Below are 17,052 nucleotides of genomic sequence, written 5' to 3'. Positions count from 1 at the left end.
CACTAAAATAATGTGGTTGCATAAGTGTGCATACCCTCTTATAACTGGGGATGTTCAGAATTAAGCAATCACATTCAAAATCATGTTAAATAGAAGCCAGTACACACCTGCCATCATTTAAAACGCCTCTGATTAACCCCAAATAAAGTTCAGCTGTTCTAGTAGGTCTGTCCTGACATTTTCTTAGTCACATCCTACAGCAAAAGCCATGGTCCGTAGAGAGCTTCCAAAGCATCTCATTAAGGGATCTCATTATTAAAAGGTAGCAGTCAGAAGGGTGCAAACGAATTTCCAAGGCATTAGATTCACCATGGAACACAGTGAAAACAGTCATCATCAAGTGGAGAAAATATTGTGTAACAGTGACATTACCAAGAACTGGATGTCCCTCCAAAATTGATGAAAATAAAAGAAGAAAACTGGTCTGGGAGGCTGCCAAGAGGCCTACAGCAACATTACTTTTGGCAAGTACTGGCTGTGTGGTACATGTGACAACAATCTCTCGCATTCTTCATATGTCTGAGCTATGGGGTAGAGTGGCAAGGCAGAAGCCTTTTTTTTTCAAATTTTGCAAAAACACATCTGAAGTCTCCCAAAAGCACGTGGGAAAATGTGTTATGATCTGTTGGTTGAACTTTTTGTCCATAATTCCAAAAGATATGTTTGGCCCAAAAACAACACTACACATCAACAAAAGAACACCATACCCACAGTGAAGCATGGTGGTGGCAGCATCATGCTTTGGGGCTGGTTTTCTTCAGCTGGAACTGGGGCCTTAGTCAAGGTAGAAGGAATTATGAACAGTTCCAAATACCAGTCAATATTGGCACAAAACTTTCAGGCTAGAAAGCTGAACATGAAAAGGAACTCCATCTTTCAGCATGACAACGACCCAAAGCATACATCCAAATCAACAAAGGAATGGCTTCACCAAAAGAATATGAAAGTTTTGGAATGGCCCAGCCAGAGCCCAGACCTGAATCCAATAGAAAATCTGTGGGGTGCTCTGAAGAGGGCTGTGCACAGGAGATACCCTCCTAATCTGAGAGATTTGGAGTGTTTTTGCAAGGAAGAGTGGGAATATTGCCAAGTCAAGATCTGCCATGCTGATAGACTCATATCCAAAAAGAGTGAGTGCTGTAAAGAAATCAAAAGGTGCTTCAATAGAGTATTAGTTTAAGGGTGTGCACACTTATGCAACCATATTATTTTAGTTTTTTAGTTTTACTTCCCTCCACCTAAAAGATTTCAGTTTGTTCTTCAGCTGAGTTGTACAATTTATAGGTTACGTTAAAGGTGGAAAAAGTTCTGAAATGATTTATCTTTGTCTCATTTTTTTTTTCACATCACAGAAACCTGACATTTTAACAGGGGCGTGTAGACTTGTTATATCCACTGTTTCTGCCTTGATCTTCTAGTGTCTCTAACTGTATTAATTTGAATTGCAAATAGTACATGTTGTGAGATTTCATAACTGTGTATTCCGGAATTCTTTAAATACACAGCTCAAAAAAATTAAAGGAACACTTTGAAAACACATCAGATCTCAATGGGGAAAACTATCATGCTTGATATCTATACTGATATGGACTGGGTAATGTGTTAGGAACGTAAGGATGCCCCATCGTTTGCGGGAAATGAAAATTATCAACCTACAGAGGACTAAATTCAAAGACATCCCGAAAGGCAAAGTGAAAAAAGTATGCCGCAGGCTAGTCCATTTTGCTGAAATTTCATTGCAGCAACTCAAAATGGTACTTAGTAGTTTGTATGGCCCCCACATGCTTGTATCCATGCCTGACAACATCGGGGCATGCTCCTAATGAGATGAAGGATGGTGTCCGGGGGTATTTCCTTCCAGATCTGGACCAGGACATCACTGAGCTCCTAGACAGTCTGAGGTGCAACCTGGTGGTGTCGGATGGACCGAAACATGATATCCCAGAGGTGTTCTATTGGATTTAGGTCAAGTGTGCGTGAGGGCTATTCAATGGTATCAATTCCTTCATCCTCCAGGAACTGCCTACATACTCTCACCACATGAGAATGGGTATTGTCGTGCACCAGGAGAAACCCAGGACCTACTGCACCTGCGTAGAGTCTGACAATAGGTCCAAGGATTTCATGCAGATACCTAATGGTAGTCAGGGTGCCTTTGTCTAGCCTGTAGAGGTCTGTGAGTTCTTCCATGGATATGCCTCTCCATACCATCACTGACCCACCACCAAAACTTTGATGCTGAACAATGTTACAGGCAGCATAACATTCTCCATGGCTTCTCCAGACCCTTTCACGTCTGTCACATGTGCTCAGGGTGAACCTGCTCTCATCTGTAAAAAGCACAGGGCGCCAGTGGCAGACCTGCCAATTTTGGTGTTCAATGGCAAATGCCAATCAAGCTCTATGGTGCCGGGCAGTGAGCACAGGGCCCACTAGAGGACGTTTGGCCCTCAGGCCACCCTCATGAAGTCTGTTTCTGATTGTTTGGTCAGAGACAATCACACCAGTGGCCTGCTGGAGGTCATTTTGTAGGGCTCTGACAGTGCTCATCCTGTTCTTCCTTGCACAAAGGAGCAAATACCGGTCCTGCTGATGGGTTAAGGACCTTCTACGGCCCCGTACAGCTCTCGTAAAGTAACTGCCTGTCTCCTGGAATCTCCTCCATGCTCTTGAGACTGTGCTGGGAGATGCAACAAACCTTCTGGCAATGGCACATATTGATGTGCCATCCTGGAGGAGTTGGGCTGCCTCTGCAACCTCTGTAGGGTCCAGGTATCACCTCATGCTACCAGTAGTGACACTGACCCTAGCCAAATGCAAAACTAATAAAAAACAGTCAGAAAAGATGAGTATGGAAAAAAATGTCAGTGACCTCCACCTGTAAAAAAATTCCTTTTTTGAGGGTCATCTCATTGTTACTCATCTAGTGCACCTGTTGTTAATTTCGTTAACACCAAATCAGCTGAAACTGAGTAACAACCCCCTCTGCTACTTAACTGACCAGATCAATATCCCAGGAGTTTAATTGACTTGTTGCTATACTCTGATTAAAAATTGTTCCTTTAATTTTTTTTGAGCAGTGTATAATTTTTGATTTGCTACTTTAATTGACACTGTGAACAGGTTTTTGGTGTTGAACCCTACTGAAAACCTCATGCACTACTCCTGCCTATTTGCTTTAGGGCCTTAGTATTGAAGAAACATTCTATACCATAGTGTGCTAAGTCTGTCATTAAAGATGGATTGATTTTTAATGCTAGTAAATGAAGAAGGAATCTGTTTTGTATCCGTCATGTCTAATATTGGTATATATGTCATGTAGCTGCAATTCTTATTCATTCTAAAACAGCTATATAAACAGTTATCTAGAGAATGGTTCTAGGAAATATACATTTCAAGCATATACGTCATTCCCCAGGTGGTCAGTATAATGGACTATGTCATGAAGTGTTTTCTTACTCAGGGCAGCTCTTATAACATCTCCCAGCATGCAGAATGTCATGTGAGCACTTCAGGCACTCATTGTTTTCTGCACACATCTCACAGCCTTCTGAACATCTTTCACATCGTCTGTCCTTTGTATTACTAAAGGTCCCCTGCGGACATGATTTAATGCAGCTCTCATCATGAAGAAATGTTCCTGCAAGTCAAAAAAATACATTAGAATATTTATGAAAAGAACTTTCACTGGTTAATTTTAAAAGCCTTTTTGTTCTCCATATTTTTTTTGGATCCTGATTGATAAAACATGTATCCAAACATATGTATATATATGTATATATGAGGTGTAACAATCTCATTCCGGAATTAAACAATTAGTGGAGTGAACCTAATGTATTTGGGTTTTTATTTCACTTCTAATGAATAAATACAAGACAGTATATACTTTTCTTATTTAGACATTAATATTAAGAAGAGGCAGAAGTATGGGCTTACCTAGATGGCACGATGTGCAGGTATTAGCAGATATATTGCAGGTCTTGCAAATCTCATCACATGCAGAGAACACACGTGCAGCTCCTATTAAAAAAAAAACATTAATTTTTAGAACATCATACATGTGATGACAAATATCTGCCGGATGTCTTATTATTTATACAACACAGATTCTTTCTTCCCCACAAAACATAAAAACCTACAGTATCTTGTGTATATCCTTTGAAGGGATAGTATACTTGTAATATACCATGGCCTGAGTCATTTAGAAGCAAAACTCCAGCCAAAATGTGTTTTGCATAGAGTGGCTAAAACCTCTGGTTTTATTGCTGCCTTTATCCTCAATAGGGAGAATTGCCCTGACTTCCTGTCCTGCTGACAACATTGTCTTCAGTACAGGAAGCCAGGATAAATATCCAGCAAAGACACCCACAGCAATATGAACCTGAGAGATCATATAGTGCTCCACCAATCAACTAAAAGTGTTATCCATACTCTTGTTTCCCTTATACATTGTATCATTAATTAAAGAAAGTATGTAATCAAAACCAAAGCATTGCTTCTGTTTTGTAATGAGCGGGGAAGGGTTAGAACCCCTGTAATATTTTTTGTTGTCTTTGTTTTGGAAATCCACCCTCTCTGTTGACTGTTATCACTGGAAAAGAAAGTGAGTGGAAAAAATGTTCAGTAGAACAGTGAAATATGGGGATAGGAAATATTCCAATGTTTAAGAGAAAAATTTCCCCCACTTTGGGCAGATTTCCTCTTGTTTCTTGTTGTGCTTCTGAGACAGAAGGTAAAGGGAAATCTCCTGAGTGGAACATAGGCAGCAAAAAATATGACAATTATACAAGGTATACTGTATGTTATTAATTACTGCAAGGGTGGGACACAATACAGCAGCAGCGGTATTAGGGTTTTATATTGGACACATAGTCCGAAATTAGGGTTGTTTCATTTATATGAGATATAGAAAAAGCAAAATGCATGATGCACAGCAGTTCTCAGCAACATTATTACAAAGCAAAGCGGCATCAGTGCCTCATCATTGGTTTCAATGGGAGGAAAAGTGCCCCATTGTTGGTATCAAAAGGAAGAATAGTGCCCCATTGATAGCATCAGTAGGGTGAATAGTGCCCCAAGGGCCAGATAAAAGCAAGCAAAGAGCCACATCCAGCCCCTGGGCTGCAGGCTGGTGACCACAGACCTACCTGGATGACATTTATTTTGCTGTATTACTATGTAATGGGAGTAGAAAATGCTCCAGCACCAGTGCCTCATCATTGGTTTTAATGGTAGAAATAGTGCCCCATTTTTGGTATCAGTGGGAAGAATAATGCTCCATTGATGGTGTCGGTAGGGGGAATGGTGATCCAAGGGCCAGATAAAGGCATGAAAGGGCCACATCTGGTCCCCGGGCGACAGTTTGGAGACCACTGGTCTAAAGAAAAGGAATACTACTTCTTAGCCCCCGGTCCAATCGGGTGCAATTTGGCATTTGATTTGCATGCCAGGTGACTTGCAAATCCTATGCCAATTTGCACCCTATTGTCCGCTATTAGAGCGATCATATCGGTGCAGTTCCAACTTGGTCGGAGCCGCACCGATTTCTAAAGTAGTGCAAGCACTACTTTTGTTGCAATTTGCATAGACATCTGTGTCAGATGTCTTGCAAATCACAATGAAATCGGCAGGTCACCCAATTTTGAACTTGTGCGACTTCACTGTAAGTCTCACGATTTCAAAATTGGCTTTGATGTGAACGGGGTGTATTCCAATATATTGAAAACCTGTCATGAAGACAAATATCTATGTCCTGGTGTTATCAGCAACCATAGCTGACACAATTATCTTATGACAGGTGCACTTTGTACACCATTTTAAACTTTATAAGCACATAGCAATACACTGCACACATATATATATATATATTTATCAAGATTAGTAATACATTTTATTATGAAACAAAAAACGTAAATGGCGTACAGTTGTTCTATTATTCTTACTGAGGTTGTTATACTAAAGATACAGACTGTGCATTTTGCAAACTAAATGGCCGCTAAGCTTAGATCGGATGAAGCGTGTTCACGTTGAATACAAAATTAATTATGTGCAAGGAAAATTAAGAAAACAAAAAAAAAAAATTGTTTGCAACTAATTATATAACTGAAGTCATCCCAGCTTCACTTTTCTAAACATCTACTAAACACTAAACATTCACTTTGCTATTCCTCTGTAAATCAGGCACAGTGAGTAGAACTATTCCTCCTGATCTACACGGCTTTGTTTTTCTTCCTGTTGTGCTCCTGTGACTGTACACGAGGTGGCAGCGTAACACCAGTTACACCGTTCTCCTTGTGTAGTATTGCACTGATGTTGCTTTTTTTTTTTTTTCCTAAAGGAGTTTGTTTTTATTATCAAAAATATTTTATGAATTTGCACTGGCAGGTTCAGCATTTCCAAGTGCAATTATGTGTTGCAATGCCAGCTCCACGTGAGATTCAATATCACATTCATGCCCAGAATATGATTTCACAACAGTTGTCTTTGCTCCAGTACAGACTTGCTGAACATAACTTTCCATAAATGAACAAAGATGACAATGTGGCCCTAGGACCATCTGGTGGCCAGATTGTTATCCAGTATGGGTGTACATAACCACTACAAAAATCTGAAAGATTCACATGGAGTATGAGTAAAGACCACACTGATACCGGAATTGCCATACCATGTCAGCATGCACTGATGGAGGTTGCCATTGTGAGACCAAAAAATAATTGACTAATGCTGACGTTGATACACAATGCTGGGTGATCAATAGGTTGCGAAGTGTTCTTAAACTTTTATTTAGCTTTTGTTAAGATTGGGGAAATATTATCTCCTGTCTGATCCATTGTTATGTCTCCAACCAAGGATTTTGGTCTACGATGGTGCATTTTGACTCTCCGTCCTCCCGCAAGCCCCTCCCCTTCACAGCAGCGGTGTGTTTCTTTTATACATGGATTCCAAGAACTTACCCTACCCCTTGGCTTATGAGTACCCTGCTTATGCAGAAGGCAGCTTCACTGGAGCCACTGTGCCCCATATGAACTCAATTCACCTTTTACAACCAATATTCACCAATGAGCCAAATCAGTACCTCATTCAATTCAGTTTGAATGGAGACGTTGTCACTGAGATAGGAAGTAAGGTGAAATCTCAAATGGGGCACATCAATAAAAATGTAGCCCTAGCTAGATTCTAGCTCTTCTCCACTCTGCTAAGATGTTTTTCATTTTTGTTGTGTCTGTGCTAAGAACAGGGGTGGACTGACCATTTGAAAACTTGGGCACTGCCCAAGGGCTCGAGGTCAGTAGGGGGCCCCATGAGATGCCCCTGGTACCTTTTTCATAGGCTTTTTTGAGTTTGGGCAAGGACACAGGGGCCCCGTGATCCCCTATTGCCCAAGGGCCCCATGAGTTGTCAGTCCGCCCCTGGCTAATAAAAAGAAAGGAATGGGGACATCACTATCCTTATAGAAATTCTAACGCACCTTCCTAATATCCAAAACTAGAAAAACATTTAGTTTAATTTGAAATCCTCAATACAACATTTAGACTACAAAGCCAAGAAAAAACGTTGTTCACTGAATATAATCTATGCTATTTGTAATGCACTTCTCATCCATTATTAGACACATGCAAAGCAAAACAATAGAAGAGCAAATGTGAGCCATACAACAAAGATGTGAATGATCCTGCTATAGGAGCAAAGGTGAGTATAGGATGAACAGCTGCTGCATGGGAGATGGTATATTGGTGCCTAAAGCAAAGACAAAGAAATGAACCTGCATGTCTTATGTTCGTAGCAAGAAAAAACCTAGGAAGCTGAAATAGAGAATACAGAAGAGTGAAAAGAAACCAGGAGCAATAAAAACAAGCAAGAACACAGATGGAAAGCTTTATTCTTATGCCCCTGTCTAAACAGTGCCAACACACCAGAATTATATATAATAAAAGACAGATAATGTGCAAAGAAAGAGTGAATAATGCATCAAAATCTTTGTGTGTTTTGTGTTCTCCCTTCACAGAGTGTGCCCTGCAGTAAGATATCCTACTACACAGAAGTCTGGAATGCTGGTTAATAGCTTGGCACCACTTATAAAATAAGACAGCTCTCTCATTTTTTTTTTTTTACTGAAGACGTATAGAATGAAACATATAAACATATTATAGCCGCTTTTTTGTAAATAGCTTTCCATTTGAATATGCAAACACATCTTTCTTAAACTACATGATCATTATCTGCACAGTGTGGTTGTCAGAACAATATAATGTTTTCTATCACATGTCATGTGAAATTGTATGTATTTTTCCAAGAGCAGAAAAACCAAATAAAAATCTTACATGTCAAAAAAAGAAAAAAAAAGAATGACAACTACTATGAAGAATGTAAAATGTTCAATATTCTCTTAAAGTAATTCTGTCACTACATTAAAGTGTTTTTTTGCACAGAAAAATTATTATGCACCTTAATAACGTACAACCCCTCTGCAATTTAAAGCTCCATGCCCCTCCATTCTCACCTAGGCATGATATGTAATCTGTTCCTGGTGCCTCCTGGGATATCCATGTCACATATCTGAGGAGGCATCATCTTCCACACAGTGGCTGGAGGAGGGTTTGCCCGGTAGTGCATCATCGGGAGCCAGCTGCATGAGCCAGGAAGAGCCAACTGGCGCCTGATGATTTCAAAGAGAAAATGGTGGTGCGGAACCTGGTATGTGGCAGGGAAGCAGCTGGTAACAGCAGGACATTCATTCACTGGACAGGTGAGTACATTAATTTAGTGTATAAGGTAATTCGAGACTTTAAAAAAATAGCATGGGGCTGAAGTTGGGGGTTAAGTAATGCAAAGGATAAAAACAATGCAAAGGTAAAATTATATGAATTTCTTTAAACGTTCTCTGCTTGCTAGCACTCCAAAACACCAATACTATGTTACTTAATTTAAAGCAGATCTTCATCTTTCCACCCTCTCTTTTTTAAGCCCTGCTTACCTTGTGGCAGGTCCTCCACAGTTCACATACTCTCCCACCCAGTTGGTCCAGAGTTGTCCGGCCGAGATCCCCTTCTCAGCAGCCACCACTGGGACCCCACACTGCCATGTTTGTGTGTGATGTCATCGGGAAGTTTGCTGGCTCTTCTGGATTCAGCCGGCGGACCTCCAGATGCCACATCACTAGGCCTACCTCCCTTCTCCTCTGTGAATGGAACACAAAGGCATACATATCCCAGGAGGCATTCACCAATGATGTGTACTGGATGCAGGACCGACCCCTTTGTCAGAAAAAAAAGGGTATACAGAAAAAAAAGCCGATATTCAAGAAGCAGAGTGGAGTAGAAGTTATTCTTGGTCCAACCATTCCCATCTCCCATACATCTGCATTCATCCCTTAATATGATGGGAAGTCTCTCATGTCAGAGAGGAGGCAAAAAGTTGAGGTTTGCATATTACTTCAGCTGTCTCGAAATCTAGGTCTACTGGTTGTTTTGACATGCGCTTTTCACAAAAAGTAACCTTCGTTTATGTATTTATGTAATTAGAGATTGTTAAATTCATTGTGAGATGTAAATTCACTGTATATTAATTTAATTCAAATACGCTTTACTTTGAAAAGCACCTTATCCCCTACCTATAGGGGTTGATTTAGTAAAAGAAAATAGGCTGTTCACTTTGCAGGGGAAGTTGCACTTTTCCATAGAATTTTCCTCTAGATCATGGGTGTCAAACTGGCGGCCCTCCAGCTGTTGCCAAACTACAAGTCCCGTGAGGCACTGCAAGATTGATAGTTACAAGCATGACTCCCAAAGGCAGAGGCATGATGGGACTTGTAGTTTTATAACAGCTGGAGGGCACCAGTTTGACACCCCTGCTCTAGATCTTAGTGAATGTGATAAAATCCACGTTGCAAAGAATAATCAACCACATGCAAGAAAAATAAAACAAAAACTGCATTTCTGCTTGTACATGATTGGATGATGGAAGTCATCAGAGCTTCACCGCATTCACTAAGCTCTGAGGAAAATTCCCTTGCAAAGTGCAACTTCCCTTGCAAAGTGAACAGTCATTTTGCCTTTTTTGTGAAGCATTTGAAAACCAACCAACTTTCTGAAATGGGAAAGAAGGACACAATGTGAGCAAAGGCCATGCCCCTACCAAGCCCCCAATTACGTGAACCACGAAGAATGAAAATGCGAAAATATTTGGTTATAGATTTCACCACTATCTTTCCTTTATACCAGCTTTTTATATTAACTGCAATAATTTAGAGGTTGGGTGAAAGGTTTACTTACTCACTTTTGATAAATAGTACATTTTTAATAGAGGTCTATACATTAGGCCAAAAAACTAAGGAAGAAAAAAGGACAGAGGGACTTGGTTCCAAACAAGGGACAGTTGGGAGCTCTGGCAATTGCTTCAGTACTTTCTGATGCACTGACCTGGAATAGGAGGCCCAACATTCTGGATTGTTCCTTTTTACTGACTTAGAAAACAATGAACCTAAAGGCATTCAGGCAACTAGTATTCTTAAATATTAGCAATGGCAGTTCCTTTTCAGTACAGGTTTCTTTTAAGCTAGTAACTGGTTTAGAGATATTAAAACACCTTCAGGCCCAAAAACTTATAAGTGCTGCTCTACCGAGCTGGCAATTTTACCTCTATAAAGAAAAGTAGGAAGTGATGCAGGAGAAGATACTGGGGTCAGCTTATTACTATGAAGGCAAAGTCTTGCTTCCCTTAGAGTGCTGGGGGCTTTGTGGCCAGGAACCCTTCTAGTTTCTTAATTTTTGGATGAAGGATATTGGAAAAATGTGTATGTAGATGGACAGAAAACTGGCTAAAGGATCATATTCAGAGAGTAGTGGTTAATGATTCATACTCTGAATGGTCTAGGGTTGTCAGTGGTGTACCCCAAGGTTCAGTGTTGGACCCTTACTTTTTAATATATTTATAAACGATATAGGGTCTGGGATTAAAAATACCATTTCAGCCTTTGCAGATGACACCAAGCTGTGCAGTGGAGTAAAGTCCTTACAGGATGTCTCCAATTTACAAGCCAACCTCAATGCACTGTTTAATTGGGCAACTATGTGGCAAATGAGGTTTAATGTTGATAAATGTAAGGTTATGCACTTGGGGGCTAAGAATATGCATGCATCATACATACTAGGGGGTACAACTGGGGGAATCAATGGTGGAGAAGGATCTGGGAGTTCTGGTATATCACAAGCTTAATAATGGCATGCAATGCCAAGCTGCGGTTTCTAAAGCGAGCAATATCCTCTCTTGTATTAAAAGAGGTATAGACTCCAGAAAGAGAGATATCATATTACCCCTGTACAAATCATTAGTAATACCTCATCTGGAATATGCAGTTCAGTTTCATGAAAAGAACACTGGGGAATTGGAGAAGGTACAGAGAAGAACAGCCAAACTGATAATGGAGGCAAGGAGGATCTTTGCTATGAGGAAAGATTAGAGGAACTGAATTTATTCTCTCTTGAGAAGAGGAGATTAAAGGGGGATATGATCAACATGTATAAATACATCAGTGGTTCACATAGTGAACTCGGTGTAGTGTTAGTCACCCTGAGGTCATCACAGAGGACAAGGGGGCGCACTTTACGTCTGGAGTAAAAGAAATTTAATCTCCAAATACGGGAAGGATTCTTCACAGTAAGAGTTGTAAAAATGTGGAATAGACTCCCTCAAGAGTTTGTTCTAGCCAGCTCAGTGGATTGCTTTAAAAAAAGTCCTGGATTATTTCTTGGATACACAGAATATAACTGGTTACTAACATTTATAGGTAAAGTTGATTCAGGGAATATCTGATTGCCTCTCGGGGGATCAGGAAGGAGTTTTTTTTCCCCTGCAGGAGAAAATTGGATCATGCTTTGCTGAGTTTTTTGTCTTCCTCTGGATCAGCTGTAGGCATAGGATTATAACTTTTTTTTTTTCATGGTTGAACTGGATGGACTTTTGTCTTTTTTCAGCCAGACTAACTATTGAACTATGTATGTAATTATGAGTCTGTTGGTGGTTGATGTTCTATGGGATGGGATAATATTGACAACCTGGGTGAACTAAGGAGCCTTGCCTTCTCAGAGACAGAGATATATTTTAAACTTATGACCAAAGTCGCAATAGTAGAACTCATGTTTCTTTAAAATAGATTGACAGTTATATCTCCATAGGAAGTGCTTGAACAAGAACCTTTATGTTGAATACATGTGGCCTGGTATGGTTCAGGAGGGCACTCGTTCATCCCCCCCCCCTTCCTGACCTATTGGGCTGCATGCTCGGATAAGGTTCTTGTATGGATTTTGGGGGGATCCCCACACCATTTTTTTTTTATTTTGATGTGGGGGTTCCCCTCAAAATCCATACCATACCTCGAAGGACTTGGTATGGATGGGAGTGGGGACCCTATGCCATTTTTTTTTTTTTTAAATGTTGAGCAATGCCAACAATTCTTTTGACATTTATCTGTCAGCTGGGAATCCCACTGATTGCAGAACATGAATGAATGTTTCACTACCAAAACACCGCATGACTTAATAATAATAACTCATGCGGTATTTTAGTAACTGAGCGGTACCTTACTTCATACTCAGATGTCGGTAAGATGTCGTTCAGTAAATTGTCCCTGTTTGAAGTTCGCTGCCGAACTTTCGGTAGGTTCGAATGTTTGACCGTGAACCAAACGGGGGTGTTCAGTCCATCACTAATACTAACTGTTCAGATAAACAAAATTTTCACTGTCTTTGTTTCTGTTTTGGCCATTATAAGTATTGGTTTTATTCTAAAATTAGTACTGGAAATGATTTTGATATAGAGAGGTGGGGCCTACTTTTAATATAACTTGCGATTTAAGGTTGGGGACTTAGCTTACAAAGACTTTAGAGATGCAATGACACGTGACTAGTTCTCTGTAAAACAAACAAAACAATTTATGATTTAACGTTATAATATTTCCGTGGACACATAAGAGATTCCATGTTGAAAACTGTCTTACAATGGGTTAAACAGCATTAGGGTTTCTAGTAACTCTGATTCTGACACATTGTAACATTTTATCCCATGAGGAGGAACTGCAGCAGAAAATGATAATGGTGATGGAACATGAGTTTTATTGATGTAAATGCATGTGAGCTTTTAAGACCTCTCAGGATTCTCAGGGGCCCGGATTATTTGAAAATATTATTTTATCAGTTGTATCTGTGAAGATGTAAATTTCTATTGTTGACAAGGTGATTTTCTATTTGTGAGACACTGCTTTTTTCTGTTTAATATAATAACATATTAGAGATCAGATGTTTAAATATCTTCTGGACCACTTCTGTGTTAAATGTTATTAAGTAAGAATGCCTAAGTTTATTTTTTAAATACCTAACACAGCTAGTGGCATACTAATTTAATTACTAACTAGTAATTATTGGTATAACAATGCAAAATGTAAGGATCACTTCATAAGAATGTGAAATAATAATAAACATTTTTGATCCATTTAATAGAATAGATGCATTCAGTCAAGGTGAAAACAAACATTTTTAAGTATGTGTGTAACTGTCACACCTTTCCCCCTAAAGAGTAACTTGATTTTTGTGGGAAAATAATATTGCAACTAAAAAAAAAATAAAATTGCATATACAATTGCAGCACAAGTCATATAATAGTCATGTAATGAAAAGTCATTAAAAATGACCTTTCCTTTTCAATCTGAAACGCTGCAATTTTCTGTAAAATGCAACCTGGGTGTGTTCTGTACATAGATGGTGTACAGAGCACCCCCCAGAAATGTAATTTCCTGCTTGTGTGACTGGCTCACTGATTTCACCAGAAATCTGCCCTAAGATACAAATATGATTTGGGGTATCCTCGCATCCTCTGCAACAAATGTTTCAGTTTTTCAGTAATTGCATAAATGTACTTACTCTATTGTTTTTTCTGGATCAATTTATAATAATTGTTATGATTATTGGTATTATTCTGTGTTATTTTGTTTTGCTGTAGAACTTTATTCCCTCATCATATTCCTGAAGAAGCAGGATCCCGCGAAACATGTCAAGATTGGTTGACTACATACTTGCCTCCATCATGGCTTAACATCTTTTTGGTGTAAGCTAGCACCATTGGTGTGATTGTAGTACAGCCGAACAATAGGGACTTTTTATTTATTGTTCCTTTTAACCACTTGCCATCTGCCCTATAGCAGAAGTACTGCTACAGGGTGGCAAGGCTGTGCGAAATCACGTATATACACATGTAATTTGCATTTCTGGGTGGGGGGTGCCGCTAATAGCTAATTCCTGCTGAACGATGTTACAGGCAACATAATGTTCTCCACGGCTTCTCCAGACTCTTTCATGTCTTTAACATGTGCTCAGGGTGAACCTGCTCTCATCTGTGAAAAGCACAGGGCACCAATGGCAGACCTGCCAATTCTGGAGTTCAATGGCAAATGCCAATCGAGCTCCATAGTGCCTGGCAGTGAGCACTGGGGCCCACTAGAGGATGTAGAACCCTCAAGCCACCCTCATGAAGTCTGTTTCTGATTGTTTGGTCAGACACAATCATGCCAGTGGCCTGCTCGAGGTCATTTTGTAGGGCTCTGGCAGTGCTCATCCTGTTCCTCCTTAGACAAAGGAGCAGATACTGGTCCTGCTGATGGGTTAAGAACCTGCTACGGCCCTGTCCAGCTGTCCTAGAGTAACTGCCTGTCTCCTGGAATCTCCTTCATGCTCTTGAGACTGTGCTGGGAGACACAGCAAACCTTCTGGCAATGGCACGTATTGATGTGCCATCCTGGAGGAGTTGGACTGCCTGTGCAGCCTCTATAGGGTCCAGGTATTAGCTTATGCTACCAGTAGTGACACTGACCCTAGCCAAATGCAAAACTATTGAAAAACATTAGAAAAGATGAGTAGGGAAAAAATGTCAGTGGCCTCCACCTGTAAAACCATTCCTGTTTTGGGGATTATCACGGCGTGCCTGCTCCTCCATAGGAATCCCTCCACGCCCCTTCTGGTGCCTGTGTCCACTCACACCCCCCCTTCTCATTCTGTAGCGGCCTTTGAAGTTGAGCCGCACAGGATGAGAAGTGTCAGGTCTCCCCCCTGCCGCTGTCTCTTCCTCCCATCCTGCGCAGCCAGATGGGAGGAAGATGACCCCCCACGGCAGCATTCACAGCTCTCCGGCCATACAGGCCAGAGAGGGATGACCTCCTGCCAGGAGGCTCCAGAGTAGGGCCGCCACATGCCCCCCGGTGGGTGCAGTGCGGGCAGGAGGTTTCCGGAGACAAAGGCCGCGCCCTCGAGAGTGCGGCCAGTCTCAAGAGGGCGTGCCTCGTTGCCCCAGCAACCCGATGCTGGGCTGGCCGTTGTTGGAGCAACCGGAAAGTGTCCTGCGCCGGCTTAAGTAGGCCGGCACGGGACCCCGGTCGGTACGTGTGTGCTCGATCCCCGCTCGGGACAGGGTGCTATGCGGGGTCTGTGCTGAGGCAAGACCCCACAGCCAAGACTCTACCGAGCCCCTGCAAGCCTGCTGTGTCCCTACCTGCAAGTCTGCTGTGTCCCTACCTGCTGAAGCCTGCTGTGTCCCTACCTGTTGAAGCCTGCTGTATCCCTATCTGCAAGCCTGCTGTGTCCCTACCTGTGGAAGCCTGCTGGGTCCCTGTCTGCTGATCACTGGTTGTCCCTGGAACGCCGAGTGCCATGAGGTTCCCTGTCTGCTGATTGCTGGTCATCCCTGGAACGACGAGTGCCGTGAGGTTCCCTGTCTGCTGATCGCTGGTCGTCCCTGGAACGCCGAGTGCCATGAGGTTCCCTGTCTGCTGATTGCTGGTCATCCCTGGATTGACGAGTGCCGTGAGGTTCCCTGTCTGCTGATCGCTGGTCGTCCCTGGAACTCCAAGTGCCATGAGGTTCCCTGTCTGCTGATCGCTGGTCGTCCCTGGAATGCCGTGAGATTCCCTGTCTGCTGATCGCTGGTCATCCCTGGAACACCGAGTGCCGTGAGGTTCCTGTCTGCTGATTGCTGGTCGTCCCTGGAATGCCAAGTGCCATGAGGTTCCCTGTCTGCTGATTGCTGGTCGTCCCTGGAATGACGAGTGCCGTGAGGTTCCCTGTCTGCTGATCGCTGGTCGTCCCTGGAACTCCGAGTGCCATGAGGTTCCCTGTCTGCTGATCGCTGGTCGTCCCTGGAATGCCGTGAGATTCCCTGTCTGCTGATCGCTGGTCATCCCTGGAACACCGAGTGCCGTGAGGTTCCTGTCTGCTGATTGCTGGTCGTCCCTGGAATGCCAAGTGCCATGAGGTTCCCTGTCTGCTGATTGCTGGTCGTCCATGGAACGCCGAGTGTCGTGAGGTTCCCTGTATGCTGATCGCTGGTCATCCCCGGAACGCTGAGTGCCGTGAGGTTCTCTGCTGATCGCTTTGTCCCTGGAAAGCTGAGCCCTGTGAAGATCTCGGTCCGCTGACCACTGCTTTCCCTGGAAAGCTGACCGCTTTGTCCCTGGAAAGCTGAGCCCTGCGAGGATCTCGGTCCGCTGACCGCTGCTGTCCCTGGAAAGCTGACCGCTGTGAGGGCCACTGTCCGTTGCTGAGTGTCCCTGGAAGCTGACCACTGGGAGTGTCCCTGGAAGCTGTCCGTTGCTGAGTGTCCCTGGAAGCTGTCCATTGCTCAGTGTCCCTGGAAGCTGTCCGTTGCTGAGTGTCCCTGGAAGCTGTCCATTGCTGAGTGTACCTGGAAGCTGACCGCTGGGAGTGTCCCTGGCAGCTGTCCGTTGCTGAGTGTCCCTGGAAGCTGTCCGTTGCTGAGTGTCCCTGGAAGCTGTCCATTGCTGAGTGTACCTGGAAGCTGACCGCTGGGAGTGTCCCTGGTAGCTGTCCATTGCTGAGTGTCCCTACAAGCCGCCTGCTGCTGAGTGTCTGCAAGCTACCTCCCGTGAGTGTCCCTACAAGCCGCCTGCTGCTGAGTGTCTGCAAGCTGCCTACCATGAGTGTCCCTACAAGCCGCATGTTGTGGAATGCCCTGGACTGCCCCTATGGTGGGCCCAGATTACCCTTGCCTGAA

General features: G+C 42.6%; 1 protein-coding gene across 1 annotated transcript in view; it reads right to left on the bottom strand.

Annotated features, from left to right (window-relative positions):
* PCSK5 (proprotein convertase subtilisin/kexin type 5) overlaps positions 1-17,052 on the bottom strand; it is a 670,507-nt gene that overhangs the window by 35,035 nt on the left and 618,420 nt on the right. The window contains exons 28-29 of the mRNA XM_089691090.1: positions 3,937-4,020; positions 3,460-3,640 (exon numbers count right to left, since the gene is read on the bottom strand). Of these exons, the coding sequence (XP_089547216.1) occupies positions 3,460-3,640; positions 3,937-4,020 (265 nt within the window). The remainder of the gene's footprint in view (positions 1-3,459; positions 3,641-3,936; positions 4,021-17,052) is intronic.

This window comes from Staurois parvus, unplaced genomic scaffold (genome assembly GCF_062004578.1).
Source record: "Staurois parvus isolate SC_StPar_1 unplaced genomic scaffold, SC_StPar_1.0 ptg000549l, whole genome shotgun sequence".
In the NCBI taxonomy this organism is placed as follows: domain Eukaryota; kingdom Metazoa; phylum Chordata; class Amphibia; order Anura; family Ranidae; genus Staurois; species Staurois parvus.
Note: the sequence above shows the minus strand (reverse complement) of the source record. Positions and strands in the feature narration are given on the sequence as shown.